This window comes from Carlito syrichta, unplaced genomic scaffold (genome assembly GCF_000164805.1).
Source record: "Carlito syrichta isolate Samal-C Ts95f unplaced genomic scaffold, Tarsius_syrichta-2.0.1 Scaffold305702, whole genome shotgun sequence".
Taxonomy (NCBI): domain Eukaryota; kingdom Metazoa; phylum Chordata; class Mammalia; order Primates; family Tarsiidae; genus Carlito; species Carlito syrichta.
The window spans coordinates 191,472-211,549 of record NW_007249798.1 but is presented as its reverse complement, the minus strand read 5'-3'; the positions used below and the strand labels follow the sequence as shown (position 1 = coordinate 211,549).

At 39.1% G+C, this 20,078-nt stretch overlaps 1 protein-coding gene across 1 annotated transcript in view; it reads left to right on the top strand.

Annotated features, from left to right (window-relative positions):
• Positions 1-3,220: 3,220 nt before the first annotated feature.
• Positions 3,221-20,078, top strand: part of CAMK4 (calcium/calmodulin dependent protein kinase IV) — a gene marked incomplete at its 3' end in the record, with an annotated part of 166,726 nt that continues 149,868 nt past the window's right edge. The window contains exons 1-2 of the mRNA XM_021714675.1: positions 3,221-3,500; positions 3,533-3,854. Coding sequence (XP_021570350.1) covers positions 3,221-3,500; positions 3,533-3,854 — 602 coding nt within the window. The remainder of the gene's footprint in view (positions 3,501-3,532; positions 3,855-20,078) is intronic.

Here is a 20,078-nt window from a genome sequence, read left to right as displayed (position 1 = left end):
ACTATCTGACACTCTAACTCCTGAACATGTCTTGATTTTATAGTAAGAATTAGATTTCTTCTTCTTGACTTTTCCCATTGCAGATCTAGGTTTCAGGCTTATTCACTATTGTTAGTGAATCAATTGTTCAAGTGTTCAAATTTTAGCTATTACTTCTCCCTGTTTTTTTTTGGGGGGGGATTTATGCCTCTGTTTCTTTTCTAGTCATTTTAGTTAAGGTTGATAAGAAGTGATTGTAAATTTGGTGTATTTAGTTCATGTTCCATCTGTTTTAATATAATATTTATTAATTTTTATTTATTTTAAAATAAAAGTAAGCTGCCTGGGTTTTACAAAATACCCCTTTTAAAACTTCAATTAATAGCAGTCTTATAAAAGTCAGTTATGAAAATTGTAAGTACCAAATTACTAAACTTATGCTGACTGTAAATATCAGTTCTAAAATCACTTCTGTACCATGAAATGGCTCTTTGTCCCACCATTGTTCCCTAAAATAGCAGAAGAACAAAAGGCTTACCATCTCCTTTAACACAATACGCTTGCTTTGAACTTACGTTGTAAAAGAATTGCTTACAACAGACAAGCTATTTACATGCAGGGCTGCTGCTGGACTTGCCTCAAAGAGGTCTGAATAAAAATGTCCTCACAACTATTTCACGCCTGCCTGTCCCTCTACTAGTCAGTGCAAGCCAAGGGATACTTATTTAGTGAGAACTAGAATTTACTTTAGAGAGTTTTATTATCTTGCTTCGTTTGTAACTTGATTTTTAAACATGAAGATTAGTAAATTAATTCTCTGAAAAGTAACAAGTCATATGAGCATTTTCAGTCTTTTGCCAAATGATCTAGTATATAAGCGAATTTGTATAGATCTGTAAATACTTGCTAATTTTTATAGCTTTTAAAACTGAGCTTGTGCTTATTATTATAAAATTAACTTCAGGGAATCGTTTTTGTACAGACATGTACCATATAACATTTCAGTCAGTGATGGGCCGCATATATGATGGTGGCCCTGTACGATTATAAGGGAGCTGAAAAACTCCTATCATCAGATGACATCATAGCTGTTCTATTCATAACATCAAGACCCAATACCTTACTCATATGTTTGTGATGATGCTGGTGTAAGCAAACCTACTGTGCTGCCAGTTATAAAAGTGTATCACATTCAGTTACATAGAATACCCAGTGCTTGATAATGATAAGTGACTGTTACTAGTTGATGCTATTTAAGAGTATATTCCTTTACTTATTAAAAAAATAAAAGGTAAGTGTAAAACAACAGGTCCTTCAGGAGCTATTCCAGAAGAAAGTGTTGTTATCATAGGCGATGACAGCTTCATGTGTGTTTCTACCCCTGAAGACCTTCCACTGGACAAGGTGTGGAAGTGGAAGACAGGGGTAGTGAGGATCCTGCTTCTATTTAGGACTAGACTAATGTGTGTATGTGTGTGTGTGTGTCTTTGTTTCTAACAAAAAAGTTAAAAAAGTAAAAAATAAAAATAAATGAAATCTTATAGAATATAGATATAAAGAAAGAAAATATTTTTATACAGCTGTACAGTGTGTTTGTGCTTTTATTTAAAAAGTAAAACATTTATAAAGTAAAAACATTATAGTAAAATAAGGTTAATTTATTACTGAAGAAGAAAAACTATTTTTTAAACTTATAAATTTATTTTTATAAGTTTAGTGTAGCCTAAGTGTACAGTATTTATAAAGTCTACAGTGTCATACAGTAATGTCCTAGGCCTTTACATTCACTACTCACACACTGACTCACCCAGAGCCAACTTCCAGTCATGTCAGCTCCGTTTATGGTAAGTGCCCTATATAGGTGTGCCATTTAAAAAAAATTTTTGTGCCATATTTTTTACTGTATCTCTTCTATGTATGCACATGTTTAGATATATGAATGCTTACCTTTGTGTTACAATTGTCTACGATATTCAGTATGGTAATATGCTGTACAGGTTTGTAGCCTGGGAGCAATAGACAATTCCATACATCATAGGTGTGTAGTAGGCTATACCCTATAGGTGTGTATAAGTACACTCTGTGATGCTCTCACAATGACTAAATTTCCTAAGCACGCATCTCTCAGAACTTACGGCTGCCATTAAGTGATGCATGACCATATTTATTTTCAATTTCCAATCAGCTAGAAATGACATTTCTGTCACCAATTGATTGGATGTTTTTGTTGTTAGTTCACCAATATAGCAGGAAGACTTTTAAAAATAATAAATAAACCTATATACTAGATAAAAATATTAGATTATATTATTACTTGTGTTATCAGGAATGGAGACTTACTAGGAAGAGTTTAGTGCATACTGGAGGAAAGTCAAGGGGAATAAAAGACAGTAGCACCTGTGAAGTAGTAGCACCTGTGAAGAAAAATTAAAGGCCTAGAGTTATTTAGCAAAAATTAGTTGTGATGTAACGACTGTCATATGTGTGCTGTATATGTCATAATACAGACTCGTTTATCTTTGCTGAAATCTGAAAAGAAAAAAGTTCAAGGGTAAACGTGTAAGTGATGTATATTTAACCAATACTGAGAAGAATGGTCATGACAGTTGATGGCCCGACGTTAGAATACTTATGATGGGATACATCTCTTGGGAAGAGAAAAGAGCTTTAAATGTAGCAATCTTCTCTGTCATGACCGAAGACAGGTCCTGCCCTAAGGCAGAGGGTTCTAGTAGTTAGCTTCCACAGGGCCCTTGCAGAGCTGTAATTCTCCGAGCCAGTTCTGTTATTGGCCTTCAGATGCTAGGATTGAACTCGACACAGTCATATATCTGCCCTTTTAGGAGCTCCAGTAGGGCCAGAGGAGACAGTGCCACCAGCAGCGACAAAAGCGTCGATTCCAGCTGAAGACTTCACTCAAAGGTGAGTCAGGGCAGCGTGCAGCTAGACACTTCCTTTTCCTTCAGCTTTCGCTGGGTCCGGGCGCAGGAGCCCTGGGCGGATGGGCGACCACAGGACCCTCTCCAGCCACCCACAGAAGCTTTGGCCGAGGCACGAACGAGGGATAGTTGGTTAGCTAGTGCTAGGGAGGAGGAACTCAAGGAGGGATGAGTTGCATCAACAACACCCGGGTCCCTTTCTCACTCTCCGGCTGGACCGCCCGCACCCATGTGCTCCCGGGCGGGCGCCCCCTGCGCACGGTCTCCGTCCAGCCTCGGGCTCCCGCGGGAGGGCGCGTGGGATGCTGCTCTGGTCCTTGTGCCTTCCCCAAGCTCCAGCATCCGGAGCCGCCCCAGCCGGCCCCGCCGCAGCCACAACCCGGGAGAGAGAAAGGAAAAAGGGAGGGGGGCTGGAAGGGCTCGGCGGCGGCGGAGGCGAGGTGGGGAGGGAAGGAGCGGAGGGGGAGGGAGTCTGTCTCCTCTGCGGTGCCTCCGCCTCGCCTCTCTCCGGCGGGCGGGGACTCCGGGTTCCCCCTCGCACCCTCTCGCGGCTGCTCACCTCCTTCTCCGCCCACCTCCCCCCTGGCCGCGCGGGCGGGAGCGGCAGCCGGAGCGCGGGAGGGGGAGGCGGCGGTGGGTGTGTGCGCGTGCGAAGGACGCCACCTCTCCCAGGCTCCTGCGTTCGCAGGCGGCGGCGGGCGGCGGGGCTTCTCGCTCGGGCAGCGGCGGCGGCGGCGGCGGCGGCGGCGGCGGCTTCCGGAGTCCCGCTGCGAAGATGCTCAAAGTCACGGTGCCCTCCTGCTCTGCCTCGTCCTGCTCTTCGGTCACCGCCAGCGCGGCCCCGGGGGCCGGGAGCCTGGTCCCGGATTACTGGATCGACGGCTCCAACAGAGATGCTCTGAGCGATTTCTTCGAGGTGGAGTCGGAGCTGGGACGGTAAGGCGGGGGCTGGCGGGCGTCCTGCACCCGGCGGAGCCGGGCGCCCTGCGCGCGGGCTCCGGCTGGGGAAGCCCGCGGCGTGCACCGGGGGCTGGACGTCCCTCTCGCAGTGACAGAGCCCGGGGATGCGGGACCCGGCCGACCCGGCCTCCCCGGCCCTTCGATGTCCCTCGCCCCGCCTCGTTAGCGTCCGGGAGAGAAAGCTCACCTTCATTCCGGCGCGACTCGCGTCCTCCGCCGTCCCCCGGAGCGCCTAGGCCAGTGCAGGTGCTGGCCCCGGCCTGACTCTCTCCCACCCTTCCTCCTCCTCGCAGGCTGCCACTTCCCGTGGGTGACAGTTCCCACCGCACGTGGGCCCTGCTTTCCCAATTGTTGTCTTTGCTCACGGTTACAGCTTGTCGAAGGGTCCTGCTTGTCTAGTTATCTTTTGGGGCGGAGGACGGAGGGCGCCTCTCCGATTCATGGCAGAATTCTTAAACTAGATTCCTCCTCCTTCCCCTCATCCAGCTCTCCAAAGCAAGTGGCACTCGAAATTAAACTTAAATACTAGCTTCCCTGCAGAGTCTGCTCAGGAGTGAAGGGGGAAATGAATCATTTAAGAGAGTTGAAGGCAGAATAATGAACTAGTGTGGCTTTAAAGAGAAAGCGGCATATGGGGTCCAGGCAGTGGTAATTAGTGAGAAGACTTCTGCCGCTCTTCTTGCCTGTGCTAGAGTGATTTATTTAAATTATGTATGCAAAGAAACATCTCCCTGGGTGGCGGAAATGTCTCTCACTCCTCCTCTGAAGATCTAAACAGGTAGCAGCTTAGCCTTGTGAATGATTCCATATGTTCTCATATTTTTATTCATTGAAAATTATTTTTGAATTTTCTTCTTTTTATCCCCCCTCTTTTCTTTCGGTTATTCATGGGCAAGGAGATTTGTTTTCAACACTCATTTTAGATCCAGGCCCTTTATTATACGGAATCTGAAGATGTAATTTCAACTGCAGGGAATTTACAGCTTCTGTACTTACTACTTCTTAGCAATTTCATTTTCCATTCTCTTTTTGTTGGAAATGGTTTAGCTAGCAACATTTTTTTTTAAATGCTGTTGGATACCACAGGTCAGGATTCTGGGTATTTGTGCTTGTGTAAGGGTCACTGCCCGTTTCCCTGCCCCCCCCCCCCATTTGCTACTACTACTAAAGGCTCAGTGAGTTTGGAAGGTGTGTAAAAAGGCAGAACTTCTGAATAAAAATTTAGTAATTTGTCACTGTTTAACACTGCCTCAAAATATTTGAACATTGAATAATGTATACTTAGACATCCATTTTAAAAAAGCAAGTTTTCCAGTATTTATCTGAAGATCTGTTTCATTTAGGTTGAAATAAACTGACATTACTGTGTCTCTTTGTAAGATTCAAAACCTGTTATAATTTTTTGATGTGCTGCAGTGGAGTAGTGTAAACTTCTGATTAAAGAGATAATCTACTTAAAATTGTTTACTTGGTGTTTTAGAAACTGCCACATAGTAGAGGAAGTGCTAATGCTCCTGCAGGGACTGTCCCGGCAGGCAGCAAATCTGCCATCTGAGTAACATTTAGCCCCAGATGCCTTGAATAGGCTGAGTTGTCATCAACACATGTTATCTTTATGATAAGCTTCACCATCATGACACTCAAGAAATTTTCTTTAATTTTAGAAATGGGAAAGTAGATAGAAGAAAAATGAACTGCCAATTGTACACACATATGGGATGTACTTCATAGGAAAAAAACGAAGAAATTTCAACTTTGCTTTTATTTTTATTTTTTCTTTTAGAGATAGTTTTACCTTGTTGCTCAGTGGCCCGTCATAGCTCACTGTAACCTTGGACTCCTGGATTCAAGCTTTTTAAAAAAAGTTTGATGTTACATGTTGCAGTAAATTGTGGAGAACAAATATAAGTAAATTATACGGATGCTTCTAGACTTTTGAAGAAGTTATGTCCCAATAAACTCATCATGACTTGACAATGCATTTGCTACACTTAACCTAACAAACATCATAGCTTAGCCTAGCTTACCTGAAACATGCTCAGAAAACTCAATTTGTCTACAGTTGTGCAAAATCATCTAACCCTTAACCTGTTTTACAACTGTCGAATACTGCACACAGATGGGCATTTTGTAGACGTGGTGAGATGTAAAAACATAAAACACAATATTCAAAAAGCATTGGCAAGACAACATACTTTAGAGTATCAGTTTTATACCCTTGTCATCTGTGATCATGTGGCTGACTGGGAACTGTGGCTCACTGCTGCTGTCCAGCATCAGACAGAATATTCTACTGTATATTACTAGCACAGGGAAAGATCAAAATTTAAATTTTGAAGGACAGTTTCTACTGAATGCATATTGTTTTTCCACCATTGTAGAGTCAGAAAATCATAAGTCAAATCATCTTAAATTGGAGACATTTGAACATTGCTTACACTCTTATTATACTATCTAGTCTTTTGAATACTTAAAAAATCACAGAATTAAAATACTTTTTTAAAAAAGCTAAAAATTCCTACTTCTGTTTTTTGGCAGTAGGTAGATGGCAGCATTGGTGAGGTTCATTCTAGCTCTGTTGGGTGGAGACTTTGAGAAATATTATATTTCATTATCAAAGTTTTTTCTAACCAAATAATCCTAAAACATAAAGCAGCTGGTATTCCAGATTAAGAATCCGTAAAACCAGAGAATGCCACAGAATTATTACTATAGGTAATGACTGAGTGGCAAAAGTTACTAGTCCTTTTTGCACTAGTGATCAAGTTGAGTTCCGTTAATTGGTTTCGAGTTTTTACTCTGAGCCTTGGGCCAAATCTTCCTGCCAGTGGTGACTCTAGTACACAGTTGTCATTAACAAACTAAGAGAACAGTGCTTTTGGTGTGTTGCTATTGTGGTTAGTCTGGTACAATCACTTGAATGATTTATTGGTTCCTCCACTATTTATCTGTTTGTAAACTAGTGACTCTTAACTGCAGAAGATTGGACAGTGACCACTGGGGTGACACACCCTGAACATGTGTTCAAGAACTCAAGGGAGCTAAATTCCCCAGATTATACTCGCCTGCATCCCCTGGATGATGCTTCCAAAGGCAGGAACTGGCAGCACTGATCCATACACAACCGTTCAAACCAGGGCAGATATGATAACTTTCTTTTTATGGGGATGGAGGGCAGTGAGGGCAGTAGTGATGGAAGTGTTATTTCAGAGTATCAGGCAAATTAATTTTTTGAAGATCACATTTGAAAATACTATAGTATTATAGAGTTTGTCAAAAAGTTTACAAAAGTCATGCTACACCAACAAATTCAACTCTGCTTAAAAATGTGAATTGGCCATTTTCCTGTTCAGGGCTCCATATCCTAGAGAGCAGTTGGTCTTTTGCCCGGTGATTTGAGAAGTTGGCATTTTAAAGGCTTTTCAAAGGGAGTTGGGAGCTTACTTCTGGTCCAGATTCTGTCAGTGGTTTGGCACATGGAATGACAGGAAGTAGCCCGGTCGGCTGGCTGGTACAGATTTGGCCCTGTGCATGAATACCCACGTAATGTTTCAAGTTGTGGCCCACCTTTTATTTTTGCCAGTTGTACCAGATTGAAAGAATGTCTATTCCCAAACATACAAATCCAGGGAAACCAAATGAAAGATAATTAGGACGAAAGAAGAGTGTGTTAAACTATTCTGGAATTTTTAAAGTATTAGTTTCCATTCTACTTACTGTAATTTCCTTAGGTTAGTAACATTGGATGCCCCTCCCCCAGCCTAATTCATAATTTTAAAAAAATTATATGGCAGCTCAAACCATAACTATATAGGATCTCTTGTTATATGTATCATTACTTAGGGACCAAATAGATCTAGATAGAAAGGTAGTAAGCTGTGTGTGTGTATAAAACTATTTTACATCCAATTACTAACCAGGCCAGACCCTGGTTACCTTCTGAGATCAGACAGGTTGGGGCACATTCAGGGTGGTAAGGCTGTAGACTAAAGCAAACTATTTTATGAAACAATATTTATTCCTAGTACCAGCAATACACTCTAGTATGTCCTATTCTATGCTATTTGATTTTATTCTATTTCATTAAGAAATATACTGCCTGTACCCATATGATTTCATATCATACTAATGGATTGTGACTCAGTTTGAAAAGTGCTGTTTCAGGCCAGAGGCAGAATCCTTAAAAAACAAACAAACAAAAAAAAACCCCCAAAACTCCCTGCAGACATATTGGCAACATTGGGTTGTGTCCATTTGGCACAGCTCTGTAGAGAAAAATTCTCATATCTTTGTCTCCATGTCACTATTGGTTTTCCCCTTACAAACCTTTTGGGAAAACTCTGGTGTCTCCCAAAGATCTACAGGGTGCACAGTAATCTGGACTTGCTGAGGGAGTGGGAAGCCATACTGGGTGCTCCTCTACTGTGTAGAGAAAGAACTCAGAGGCTTTAGAAGTGATATATTCTACAAGGTAGTAAATGCTCTGGCCCCAGGTAATGGTAAGCAAGTTCATCCTGCAAGGAAATATGAAAATGTGCATTTTCTAAGAAAAGGGCTCCAACCAGTACTTTTGGCTTCTCAGTGCTCTTGGCTCTGGTTGACAAAACAAAATTATCATAGACAGGGTGGCTTAAACAACAAACATTTACTTCTCACAGCTATGGATGGAAGTCTAAGATCAAGGGATCATCTAATTCATTTTCCCAATAAGAGCTCCCTTCGTATCTTATAGATAGCTGCTTTCTTTCTGTGTCCTTACAAGGTAGAGAGGGAGAGGAATCAGAAATGGGAGAGGGAGAGGGAGAGAGAAAGAAACCAACCAAGTTTTCAGGTGTCTCTTCTTATAAGGGCACTAATCCCATAACAAAGTCCCTACCTTTATGACCTTATCTTAAACATAATTACTTCCCAAAGGCCCCAGTTACAAATACCATCATATTGGGGGTTAAGGCTTCAACATTCAAATTTTGGGGGGACATAATTCAGTCCACAGCACAACTGGTAAAGAGCAAGATCCTTCCTTTTCCTCCTTCCTCCTCTTTGGTCAACCCCCTTCCTGAGCCCTTTGACTAATTCTCCTGACCAGTACTTCTCATGACCTTGATTTTACCCTTACACTGTTCTTTAGGGCCCCACAGCCAATCCAGATGTATTGCTGGCTACTGGTCTCCTGCTACACACACTGCGCTAGGCAGTCTAGGCTCTTTGCGGATGACTTTTTTGTTTTTGTTTTTATTGGACTAGAAATTAAACATATACCTGTTCAGTCCCTGTCTTTTTCTCTGTGCATTCGATTCTTTTTCAGGCAGTTGACCTAGGAGAAAGGTGGGATTGCAAATGGGAGAATACAGACTGGAACTGCACAGGCTCTTCCACAGAAACCGTGACTGTAAGCTCCAGAATGCCGTCTTTGGGCTTGGTTCATTCATTGTTGTGTGCTCATGTCTAGCACGGCACTTTATTACTTAGGAGGTGCTCAACAGATTATTTTTAAAGAGAATAAACCAATGATAATAGCTGTATTCCCTTCTTCTTTGAGATCTTGGTCTCTATTAGTCTTGATGTTGTGGTCATCTTGATTCTTTCCAGGGTAAGCAAAACACTGGAACCTGTTGATCTTCTTCCTAAAACTTGTGTCATAGACCTAATCACACTCAGCATCAGTTTCCTTTCTTCATAGTGTGAGTACTGATAACTACCACCTCTGTAACTAGTAGGTGTTGAAAACAATGCCACTTTTTTGTTGGCAGAGTATTTTGTGGCTCTGAAATGAAAAGAATTCAGTTTCACCTTCACTATCACTTTACCACAGGTGTATGAGAATTAGGAGTTAAATCAAGTTGAACTTAAAGGCACAAAATACCTCCAAGCTACACCAACCGTTAAAGTTAACACATAGTAAATGCTAAATTTGAAAATATACTCATTATAAAGAACGTTAAAATCAAATGAGACTATGATAGCATCATTTCTTTAAGAACACACTGTTTTTCCATGTTTAAATACTGTTACAAGGTTAAAAATAACTTCATATTGTGAAGAAAAAAGACACAGGTGTCTGTTTCTCATCTGTTTTGGAGATCTTTACTTGAAGCAGGTTGGGGGACAAAGAGAGAGAGAACAGGAGAGAGCAAGAGAGAGAGAGAGAGATTAAAAAAAACACTAACCACAAAATAGCTTCAAAGAACTTTCTTGTAAACACTTTACCCTCAGACGTGTATGTGTGGCTTATGCGTTTGCAATAATATGTTTAAGAACAAAGTACTGAGTGTTAGCCAAATGAACTGTTTCAATTACTTTTGGGGTTTTCTTTTCTGCCTGAAAAAGCATAGTGTGTGTGTGTGTGTGTGTGTGTGTGTGTGTGTGTGTGTGTGTGTGTTTGTGTGTGTGTGTTCCTTTTGAGAAAGTTACATATCTAATAAAAAGAATATTGATTTTTTAAAGTTGCAAGGTCAAGTTTGTCCTGCAAAATATTGTGTTTAGTTGAGTCAAGGAAGCATATAATTCAGGCTAAAGAATAACTTTTCATGAAATCAATAGCAGCTACAATCAAGGTTTTACTCAAAGTATATTAGTTTTTATTTTAATTATTTCTTCATCTATTTCTAGTGCTGGATCATCTGAAGACTTCATAACACCAATGGTTTAATTGAAAAGTTAGATCTAAGTATTGGTGGCATACTATTAGCTCATAAAGGATGTGAACCTTTTAATACAGTTTGTCAGAGGTTTTCCTCCATTATTATCTTATCAGTGGCACAGATCAAGTAAGGAAAGGAATAGTGTCTGGAGAGAGGATGCTTCATAATGATGGGTAAAGGGTAATGCATATAGACCTTTCTCTTACAGCAGGTTTTCTCAACCTGGTCTCTATATACATTCTGGACTGGATAATTCTTTATTGTGGGGGCTGTCCTGTTCACTGTAGGATATTTAACAGTGTTCCTGGCCTCTACACAGTAGATGCCAGTAGCAAACTCCCTCACAAGTTGTGACAATTGTTAACCTAAATGTACTTACAAAGAATACTTATTTTCACTAAGTTAAAAATCATAAATGAAAGCAAATGTATATGCCATAAATAGAAGCAAATTGTAAAAATAAATTGCAATGAAAACATAGTAGTTTTATTAAGTTGTAGCTAGAAATGTTTGTCTGCAGAAGGCTGTAAGCCTGAGGATTGTCCTCTTTGTTAAACGAGAGAGAGATTATCAAAGATTAGCAGGGTTAAAACCATAGTAGCACAAATTGAGGTTTTCTTCTTGATGTAATAAGAATGATTGAAGAATAATCAAAAGGAGAAGGATGTTCTCATTTAAAAAAAAAATTCCTTGTTATTTGATTCCATGCCTTTGTGCTACTTAAAGTCCTCCTGGTTACAGGTATGACTTTTTGAATAATTACAACCTAGACCATGTATATTGGTAGTGTGTGTGGTGGAGTGAGGGGCTAAATTTTGAATGAATATGATAAATAAAACACTATTTGGCCTGCAAGTGTATAGGGTACTGATAGTAAGGCATCGACAATAAGTTAAAATAAGGTAAATGAATGAATAAATAAATAAGATTGATATGAGACAGAGATATTTGAACCACAGCAGTCTTTCTGGAAGAATTATTCTGACTGGGAGAATTGGGTTGTCTTCTTGGGGGAAGAGTTAGACCTTGAAATTTGACAGGTTTTTAGCAGGTAAAGTTCTGGCAAAGAGCATGCCTAGCAGACAGTATGTTCTAAGGATAGGCACGAAAAAAAGACAGAAATATACAGGATATACACTTATTTTTTTGCAAAATTTATAAAGCATGACCATCACAATGTTAGATAAGGTTAGCAGGATAAGTTGATGTCAGACCAAAGAATCAGCTGTAAAAAAAAAAAAAAAAGAACAAGTCTGTGTCACTTGAAAACCAAAATTATACATAAAGATAACACCATTATGAGAACAAAAGGTAGCTATAGAAGCATCTGGGTCTTGAACTGAGATTATGAGACTCAGAATTTGCCACTAACCTATAACAATAGATGAGATATGAGGCCAAGTAAGAGAAAACTAACCATGTTGGATTAAAAAAAAAAAAAGTTCTGTAATCTCTAACTAGCTAAGAAAGGAGACGTGTGGGACTTAGACCAGGTAAAACTATTTTAAAGGGAGAGACAGTCACTAATTTAGACTTTGAGGGCCATTCAGTCTCTGTTGTAACCCTGAATTCTGCCATGGTTATATGAAAGCAGGCATGAACAACACACAGGTAAATGCATGTTGCTGTGTTCCAATGAAACGCTACTTATGACAGTGAAATTTGAATTTCATATAATTTTTACATCACAAATATTACTCCTCTTTTAATTTTTAGAAACTATTTCAGAATGTAAAAATTGTTTATAGATTGCAAACTGTACAAATTCAAGTGGCTGCCAGAATTGGTCTGTGGGTTGTTAACCTAGATTAGTCAAGCTAAAATTTTGTTTCACCTCAGGTGCATGAGAATTTGGGGTTAAAATGATATCAAAACTTAATTTATTCAAGGAAGTACCTTGACCCTCTCTTTCACTTTGAAAATGTGAACCTGATGTTAGTTTTTCAGGTGCGCACAAGCTTGAAATGCATACTCCCCCTTTTTCTAAATCTACTGAAATGACTACAGTCATAGTTCTTACCTATGTAGCATGTTGACTGGTTCCATTCATTTGTTTTTGTTCTTTCTATTTCTGATATTGATTGCATGACTGATGTTCACCTCATATAATTTTTTGAATAAAGGAGCTTTACTTGAAATGTATTCAAGTTAAATTTCATACATGATTAGTGTTCATATTCAAAGACTATTTATGGGTGGGTAATTTGTTTTGTATATAATTAAATAGGTTTCAAGTTTATTATTCTTCTATTATATTTGGGGTAACAGTTAATAGTATACTCAATAAACTACTGATAAAAATTTACCTCTAACTAGTAAAGCTTAATAAGTTTTTCTGTCTACTAATATATTATCTGTGTGTTGAATAATTGTTGAATGATCCTTCTAATGCTATACATATATCTCAGATGGACCAATTAAGGTCTTTTAGGTTGGAATGCTGTTTAAATAAGTAATATTTTGAAAAAATATATACTTTTAAAATTTTGAATACACCTTAGAGCTAAACTAAATCAGCCATTCATATTTTGACTAAAGCAGAGATCTCTAAAATGGGATGTCCATATCCAGGGTGTGTATCACACAATGGGATGCTAGGAGAAAACATTAGGTAATCTATTTTTGTTTATTTTTCTAATTTTTTATTTTAATTTATTTTTGGAAGTTTTAAAAACACCATATATTGATTCAGTGGCACGTAGATAGCATTAATAGCTACATTAGTATTCATAAATGTGCTAAAAAACACTTTACTGGATGATTACTGAGTCAGAGAATGGTAGTTATAAGTAGTTACTGAATAAACTTCTTCACTTATATTGAAGTAATATTCTACTTTATGAAATGATCTATATATCAAAATGTGAACAAAAAAATCATACTGCAAAGTGTGTCTTTGTGCAGAAAGGGGAAGTGGGTACACGTGCACTTGCTGTGCATTTCAAGACTACTTGATAAAAGGCTTTGATAAGAACATACTGCCATTTTAGCTAAAAAAAAAAAAAGTCACATAGAAGAAAACAGAAAAAGAGTAAAGGACTAAAACTTGCACAGCAAACAAAGAGGCAAATGAGTTTTGGATTCAACAACAAAGATTGGGTGGTTGTGGAGTTTAGAGGAGAAAAGAAGAGAGGAGTGAGGTTTTTATTTGTTTGCAAGAATCTCAATTTGAATATAACATACTTCATAACAAATTTTGCCAATTGCTGGCTTAGGCAGCTAAAGGCATTGACTTAAATGCTTTTATGATGTAGTTGGAAAATTCACCAGATACAAAAGCATTTTTTAGGAACAACAACAAAAAAAAAGAGTGTTACACTTGAGACCACCTTCTGATTGGAATGATCTTTTTAAAAAGTCATGGATATGACACCTTCTTACTTGTTTTCTCTACCAGTTTATTGTTACAAGTGCACTTTCTTTGATATATGTCATGATTATAGCCAGAACTTGACTAATATTACAAATCAGAACATGAAAGAGGAGGGGATAGCAAATCTGTAGTTGTGTTCATACATATATTGTTACCTACAATGCAGTCAGTATTTAAATGTTTTCTCCTTATTTTAAGTTCTCATAGCCTGTTCGATAGAGAGCTTTGCTTGCCTTTTACCTTTCATTGCTCAGAATCTTGCAGTTGTCAACATGATCCTTCTTCCTTGTACTGTCTTCTTCAAGGGACGGTTGATGACTACTTTAACTTAGTAAGCAACTGCCTTCCACTTAGGACTCCAACAGACACATAAAGTGGTTCTTTAGTTGTAATAATAGTCCAAGTTTAGTCTTTACCAGGATTTAAATATAGTGCTACCTATTAATTCAAGTGAATCTTACATTTTTAAAAAGCTCTCTGGCAGAATAACCACTGAGAAAATAAGACTATGCTATTAAATGTGACCAAATCCAAAATATATAATTCAATAAATCAGCCTGGCCTAGAGCGTTCAGTTATAATAGGCCTCTAAAGACTTCTTCTGTGAGTGGAAACATTTTTAGTGGCTCCTTTTGGGACTCTGGGCCTTTCCTCTCCTTTTTCTCACAGTGTGAACATGTAAGCTAATAAAAATATTCAATGGGGTAAACTCGTGAGCTCTCCTAGGTGCAACCTGTAACTAGAGACAAACTAAAAACAATAAACAGAGCTTGCCATATGTTTGACCGGCACACTAGTGAAGTGGAAACCTGAGGGAATTTTCAGGATAATCGTCAGCAAACCAATATAGCTGTTTAAAATATTGAAATACCAAGCAAATGGAACGTCAGGACTGAGTTGAGGGTTGTGAGGGAGACGTTGGCTTAAGGTTCTGGCCCAGGCCAGGTGAGGGCAGCAGAGCACTGGTCCCAGCCTCAGCTGGCAGGTGGAGAGGATGATCCTCAGGGAGCTTCCAGGCGGGGGCACCAAACAGACTGTTCTGGACAGTTGACTGAGTAGGGGGTGAAGAGGGACTGCTGAGCAAGGCAAGGGATGAGACAGGCACAGGCAGGACGAAGTTGCTACTTGACGGCTGTGCCTCTTTGGGCATAGAGGTGAACCTCATTTATAAAGTGAAAATTGTGGTAGTGTGTCCCCCACAGTGTTGCTACCAGAATTAAATTAGATCACATATATAAAACACTTGGCTCTACACCCAGCGCATTAACTTAATATTATTTCCCAGACAGGCCACAAAGTGGGAGGTAGGACATAATAATTCTCAGTTTGGCATCAATCGGATAAATACCTTACGTAGCCCAGATCATACAGCCTTGTCAGCCTAATCTGACCTCAACTTATCTGCCAGCTCCATTCCTCATCACTTCTCTTCCTAATTGCCATCATGGGATGTTTATCAGGAGCTCAGTGTGAGTCTGTGTAGTATTTAAGAACATGGCTAATTATTTCAAGTATACTACCAGATGAGGGACAAAGGCTCAGGATGTTGAAATCACATTTTCTGTGCTCACACGGCCAGGTGGAGAGGAGCAGAGCTGGTTTGTCGGACTCCAGCGCTCATGCTCTTTCAGTGCACTGTACCTGCTTTGACCACATGGACCCCTCAGTGATCTTCACATCTCTGTGGTGTTGTGCATGAAATGCACTTGGCCTGAAATTTGTCTCCCTGTGAATCCCTCCAGGACAGCCATCCTACCTTCTAGGTAGAAGGTTTTTCCCACTTTCCCGGGGAGGAACTTCTTTGACAGGGTTCTTGAATAAAATTTCTTGTTTTGTGCTTTTTAAATGCTTCATCTTTTTTTTAGACACATATACTGATTGTTATATTTGCTCATTTTTACTTCAGTGGACCACACAAATGCTGGCAATAGTTGTCGATATCTAGGACAGAATTTAGCAAGAAGATATGGTTTCTGGCTTTCCCCATCTGTCTAGTTTTGTTTTAAAATGAATTATTCTTTTTTTAAAAACTTGACTTATGACCTGTTTGTGGCTATGTAAACAATTAGCAACATCCTGTCACATGGTCGTGTAACATATCTCCTGCCTTGACCACAGGAGGGAAAGGAAGAGCTAAGGAGAGGGTCATGAAGGCTATAAGAACATAGTCTATTCTGTGTCTTTATTTGAGGATATTATTTAAAAGCCATATACTGTGATGTTTAATTCTTTGATTAAAAAGTAAATTACTGCTTAACTTTCAAGTAGAGTTATTAACTTTGTGTTCATGATTTTTATACGCTGTCAAAATAATTATTCTAGAAAATGTGTATGTTCTCATCATTATTTTGATGACCCAAAACCAGGAGAGGGTGATGAAAAGAAACTGTGGTGGGAAGAAGAGGGACAGAGACAGGGCTGAGGAACAGAAGGAAGGCCACTCTTTACCAGGTCTGCTTCTAGTTTCTTGAGTTCAGTTATCTCCAAATCCACAGCACTTCTCTGTCCCCTCCTAATTTCTCCGTTTCTTTTCTCCCACCAAAGCCTAAGTACTTTCTATTTTCCTTATAAGTCCCCTTCTTATGGACTGAATGTTTGAGTCCCCCCAAATTCATATATTGAAGACTTAACCCCCCCATGTGATGGTATTTGGAGATCGGCCTTTGGGAAGTAATTAGGTTTAAATAAGGTCATAAGCGTGTAACTCTGATGCTGAGATTAGTTCCCTTATAAAAAGAGACACCACAGGGTTTATGTGCTCTCTTCCCCCCACCACCACCATGGGAGGACACAGCAAGAAGGCAGACATCTGCAAGGCAAGAAGAGAATTCTCATCAGAACGTAACCATGCTGGCACCTAATCTCAGACTTCCAGCCTCCAGAACTGTGAGAAATAAGTGTTTGTTGTTTAGGCCACCCAGTCTATGGTACTATGTGGCCGGAGTGGATCAAGATACCCCTCTACCCCTCTTCCTCTCTGGCACCTATCTGACTTCAGAGTTTGAGGAATGTGGTCTGCTCTTCTATCCCAGATGCCCACCATTTTTCCCCCCCAGATGTTGGGGAAATGTGGGCCAAAGACACACTTCACAAAGAATATTGCCTTTTCATTTGCTTTATCTAGGCTGACTGGAGCTAACTCTGAGTTGCTCTTTTTTAAAAAAACAAGAGGAGGTCTCCCTAGCATGCTATGTTACTGCTTTACTGGGCTCTAGACTGGGACAGTTCTTCTGTGATCAAATCCCTTCTCTTCTCTGCCATCCAGGCACTAGCACCTTGGTATCCCACTGGCCTCTGTACCTGTTGGCTGTGCAAGTGCCAGTACCTGCCAGCTCCTAGTACATTACTTCCTCAGCAGCTGGCACGGGATTTTTCTGTTGCCAACTAGAAGCTCAGCTATTAAAAAATAAAACTTGGCCCATCTTGAGTATCATATGTTTTCATCAGAACTTGGATCTGCATTCTGGCAAAGCTCACACAATTACTTTGGGCTCTTCTCTCAGGATCGGGAACCTGGTGTTCCTCTGGGCCTCTGGCCACATTTTCACCTTCTTAAACCAAATGCAACCTCCAACCTTGAAAACCTATAACGCTTATGATTAACTGATGGCTATTTTACCAATGTTTTGCTTAGCTTTAATGAAATGTTTAACCGGTTTAGTGTTTCTTTAGCACTAGGTTGCTTTCTCTGGCTGCTGTTGTCAGTTTTATATCTTAAATTGTAGACTCTCATGGATAAGGTTCATGTTTCTCAGATTAATGAATAGCTAACACTCAGCACTGAAACAAGGATGTTTACTGCATGACTTTGCATAAGCATGAGGTGATCCAAGAAAGGAGATTTTTATTTGTGGGGATTGTTGAATATTAAGACAAATTAAAAGGACAGGCTTTGGAGTTAGAAAGACCTTCAGTAGAGTCCCAGTGCAGCCACTTAATGCACTGTCATTTTAGGCGAGTTTTCGGAGAGCCTCATCTTTTTCATCTGTAAGAGGAGATAATAATAATTAAATGAGGTTGACACATTCCCTATACATAGTAAAGTGTTCAGGAAGCATGATAGATACTTTGGTATTAATTCTGGAATGGCTGTCTGTACAGGTGGAGGGATTACAGGCAATTGGCTATTATGATCTCTCAAATATGTTATCATATTCTAAGATTCTGGAAATGTGTCGGCAGTAAGCTTTAGTAGTTTTCTACTGTTGCTTACAGCTTCTGAGCAAGCTCTCTGAGTGTCTAGACTTCTCCTTTACTCGGGGAGAGTATTGCTGTATCATGCACTATTTGTAAATATTTGACTAGTGCTCTTTGCATTTCACATGTTGAAAATAATGTGCAGTGTAACCTTAAGATTGTTCACATCTGCAGATAAAAGGATAGCTGAGGTAGTTTAAAACTGCTACAGGTGGTTTTTTATATAACTTTTACAGTTTTCTTGGATTCTAAGAAGGAAGTTAATAGGAAATATTCATCTTTGTGTTGCTTTGCTATTTGCACTAACTTTAACTCATCATGCATTCATTAATTTTTTATTCAGAATAAATGCATTCTTCACTGGGAAGTTAAATAACCAGACCCAGAATTACTGCAACTTGCCTGCGATTCAGAAATAAAGAATAGAAATCTGGAAATCATTTAAGGATGAAAAATAACCCCATATATAGTATGAAATATTTTAAAGCAGTCTGTTAGACTTGTGTACTAATCAAGAAAAATTTATTACACGAAAAAGACTTCTTGTATTTAAATGATGTCAGTATTATCCATACCTAAAAAAATGTATTTCTCTGATTTGGTATCTAAATGGTAAAATAAAGTTTGATTTCCAGTTTTATTACACATTTCTTTATAGCTACTTTTAATTGTCATTGTCTCTCTTCTGGTGAAGGAATTTCATTGCAGCAATTAAGAAAACAAATTTTTAAACTTTGAGAAATCTATCAATGAGATACTCATAACTAAGGGAAAAATAGAGACCAGATGATCTAGGAGATACCTTACCTGAGTGTCATTCAGGTAAGGGGTATTCATTCTGGAGTGGCTCTCTCTAAAGGAGGAGGGATTGAAGTAATATGCTATCACAACCTCTCTGGGTGTCTTCTGACTCCAAAATTCTGGAAATGTGTTGACTATAGGACAATGCTAAAAGTAAAAAGTGGGGCTGCAGCCCACATAAAATAAAATGATAACCTCTAATAGATATTAATGGAACTCCCAGTGGCAACTATGGTGGTATAAAAATACATTCCAACTCTGGTACCTATTATCTATTTATTGTTAATGAATCTTTTACATTGTAACAGGCCTCACTTTTCTCATCTGTAGAATGAAGCTATGAGTGCCTTTTTCACAGGATTATTGCAAAGATTTTTAAAAGATAATAAATTATTTAACTGTATTTGTTAAGTAGAAAGCTGGGTATATACTATATATTTTTATTTGAATAATAATAATTATGATACTTTTTGACTAGTAAATAAACTCTAGACTTAATTTGAATTTCACCAGCTTTTCTACTAATACTCTCTTTCTCTTCCAGGATCCAATCTAGGCAACCATACTATGTTTAACTGGCATATCTTCCATGATCTGTGACAATTTCTCAGTCTTTCTTTGTTTTTCATGACTTTGAAAGTCTTGAACAATACTTGTCAAATATTCTGTGGAATGCCTCTCAGTCTGGGTTTGTCTGTTGTATTTTATGATTAACTGAGGTTATGGCTTTCTGGAAAGAATACCACAAAAGTGAAAAATGCTCTCCTGTGACATCATATCAAAGGGTACACAATGCCATGTGAAGTCTCTGGGGATGTCAGCCTCTATCACTTGCCAGGTTTCTCTACTATGCAGTTACAATTTACCCCTTTCCTTTCTTTATCTAGTCTTTGGGCTTGGGTGACTAAGTCTAGCCTACCCTTGGAAGAGAGGGGCTTAAACTCCACTGACTAGAGGTGGAAATATCTACATATATTGCTTATAATATTTCTAAGGTATTATTTCATCACTGAAAATTATTATTTGTATAGAAAATGACTGACTGTCTTAAGTCACTTTCCAAAAATCTTGTGAAAAATATACTACTGCTAATAAATCATGTAATTGTGAATGTACTAACCAATGAGAAGATTTGAATCTGATAAGAGACACTATCCCTGGAATCTTGTGCTTAGTCAATAGAGCACA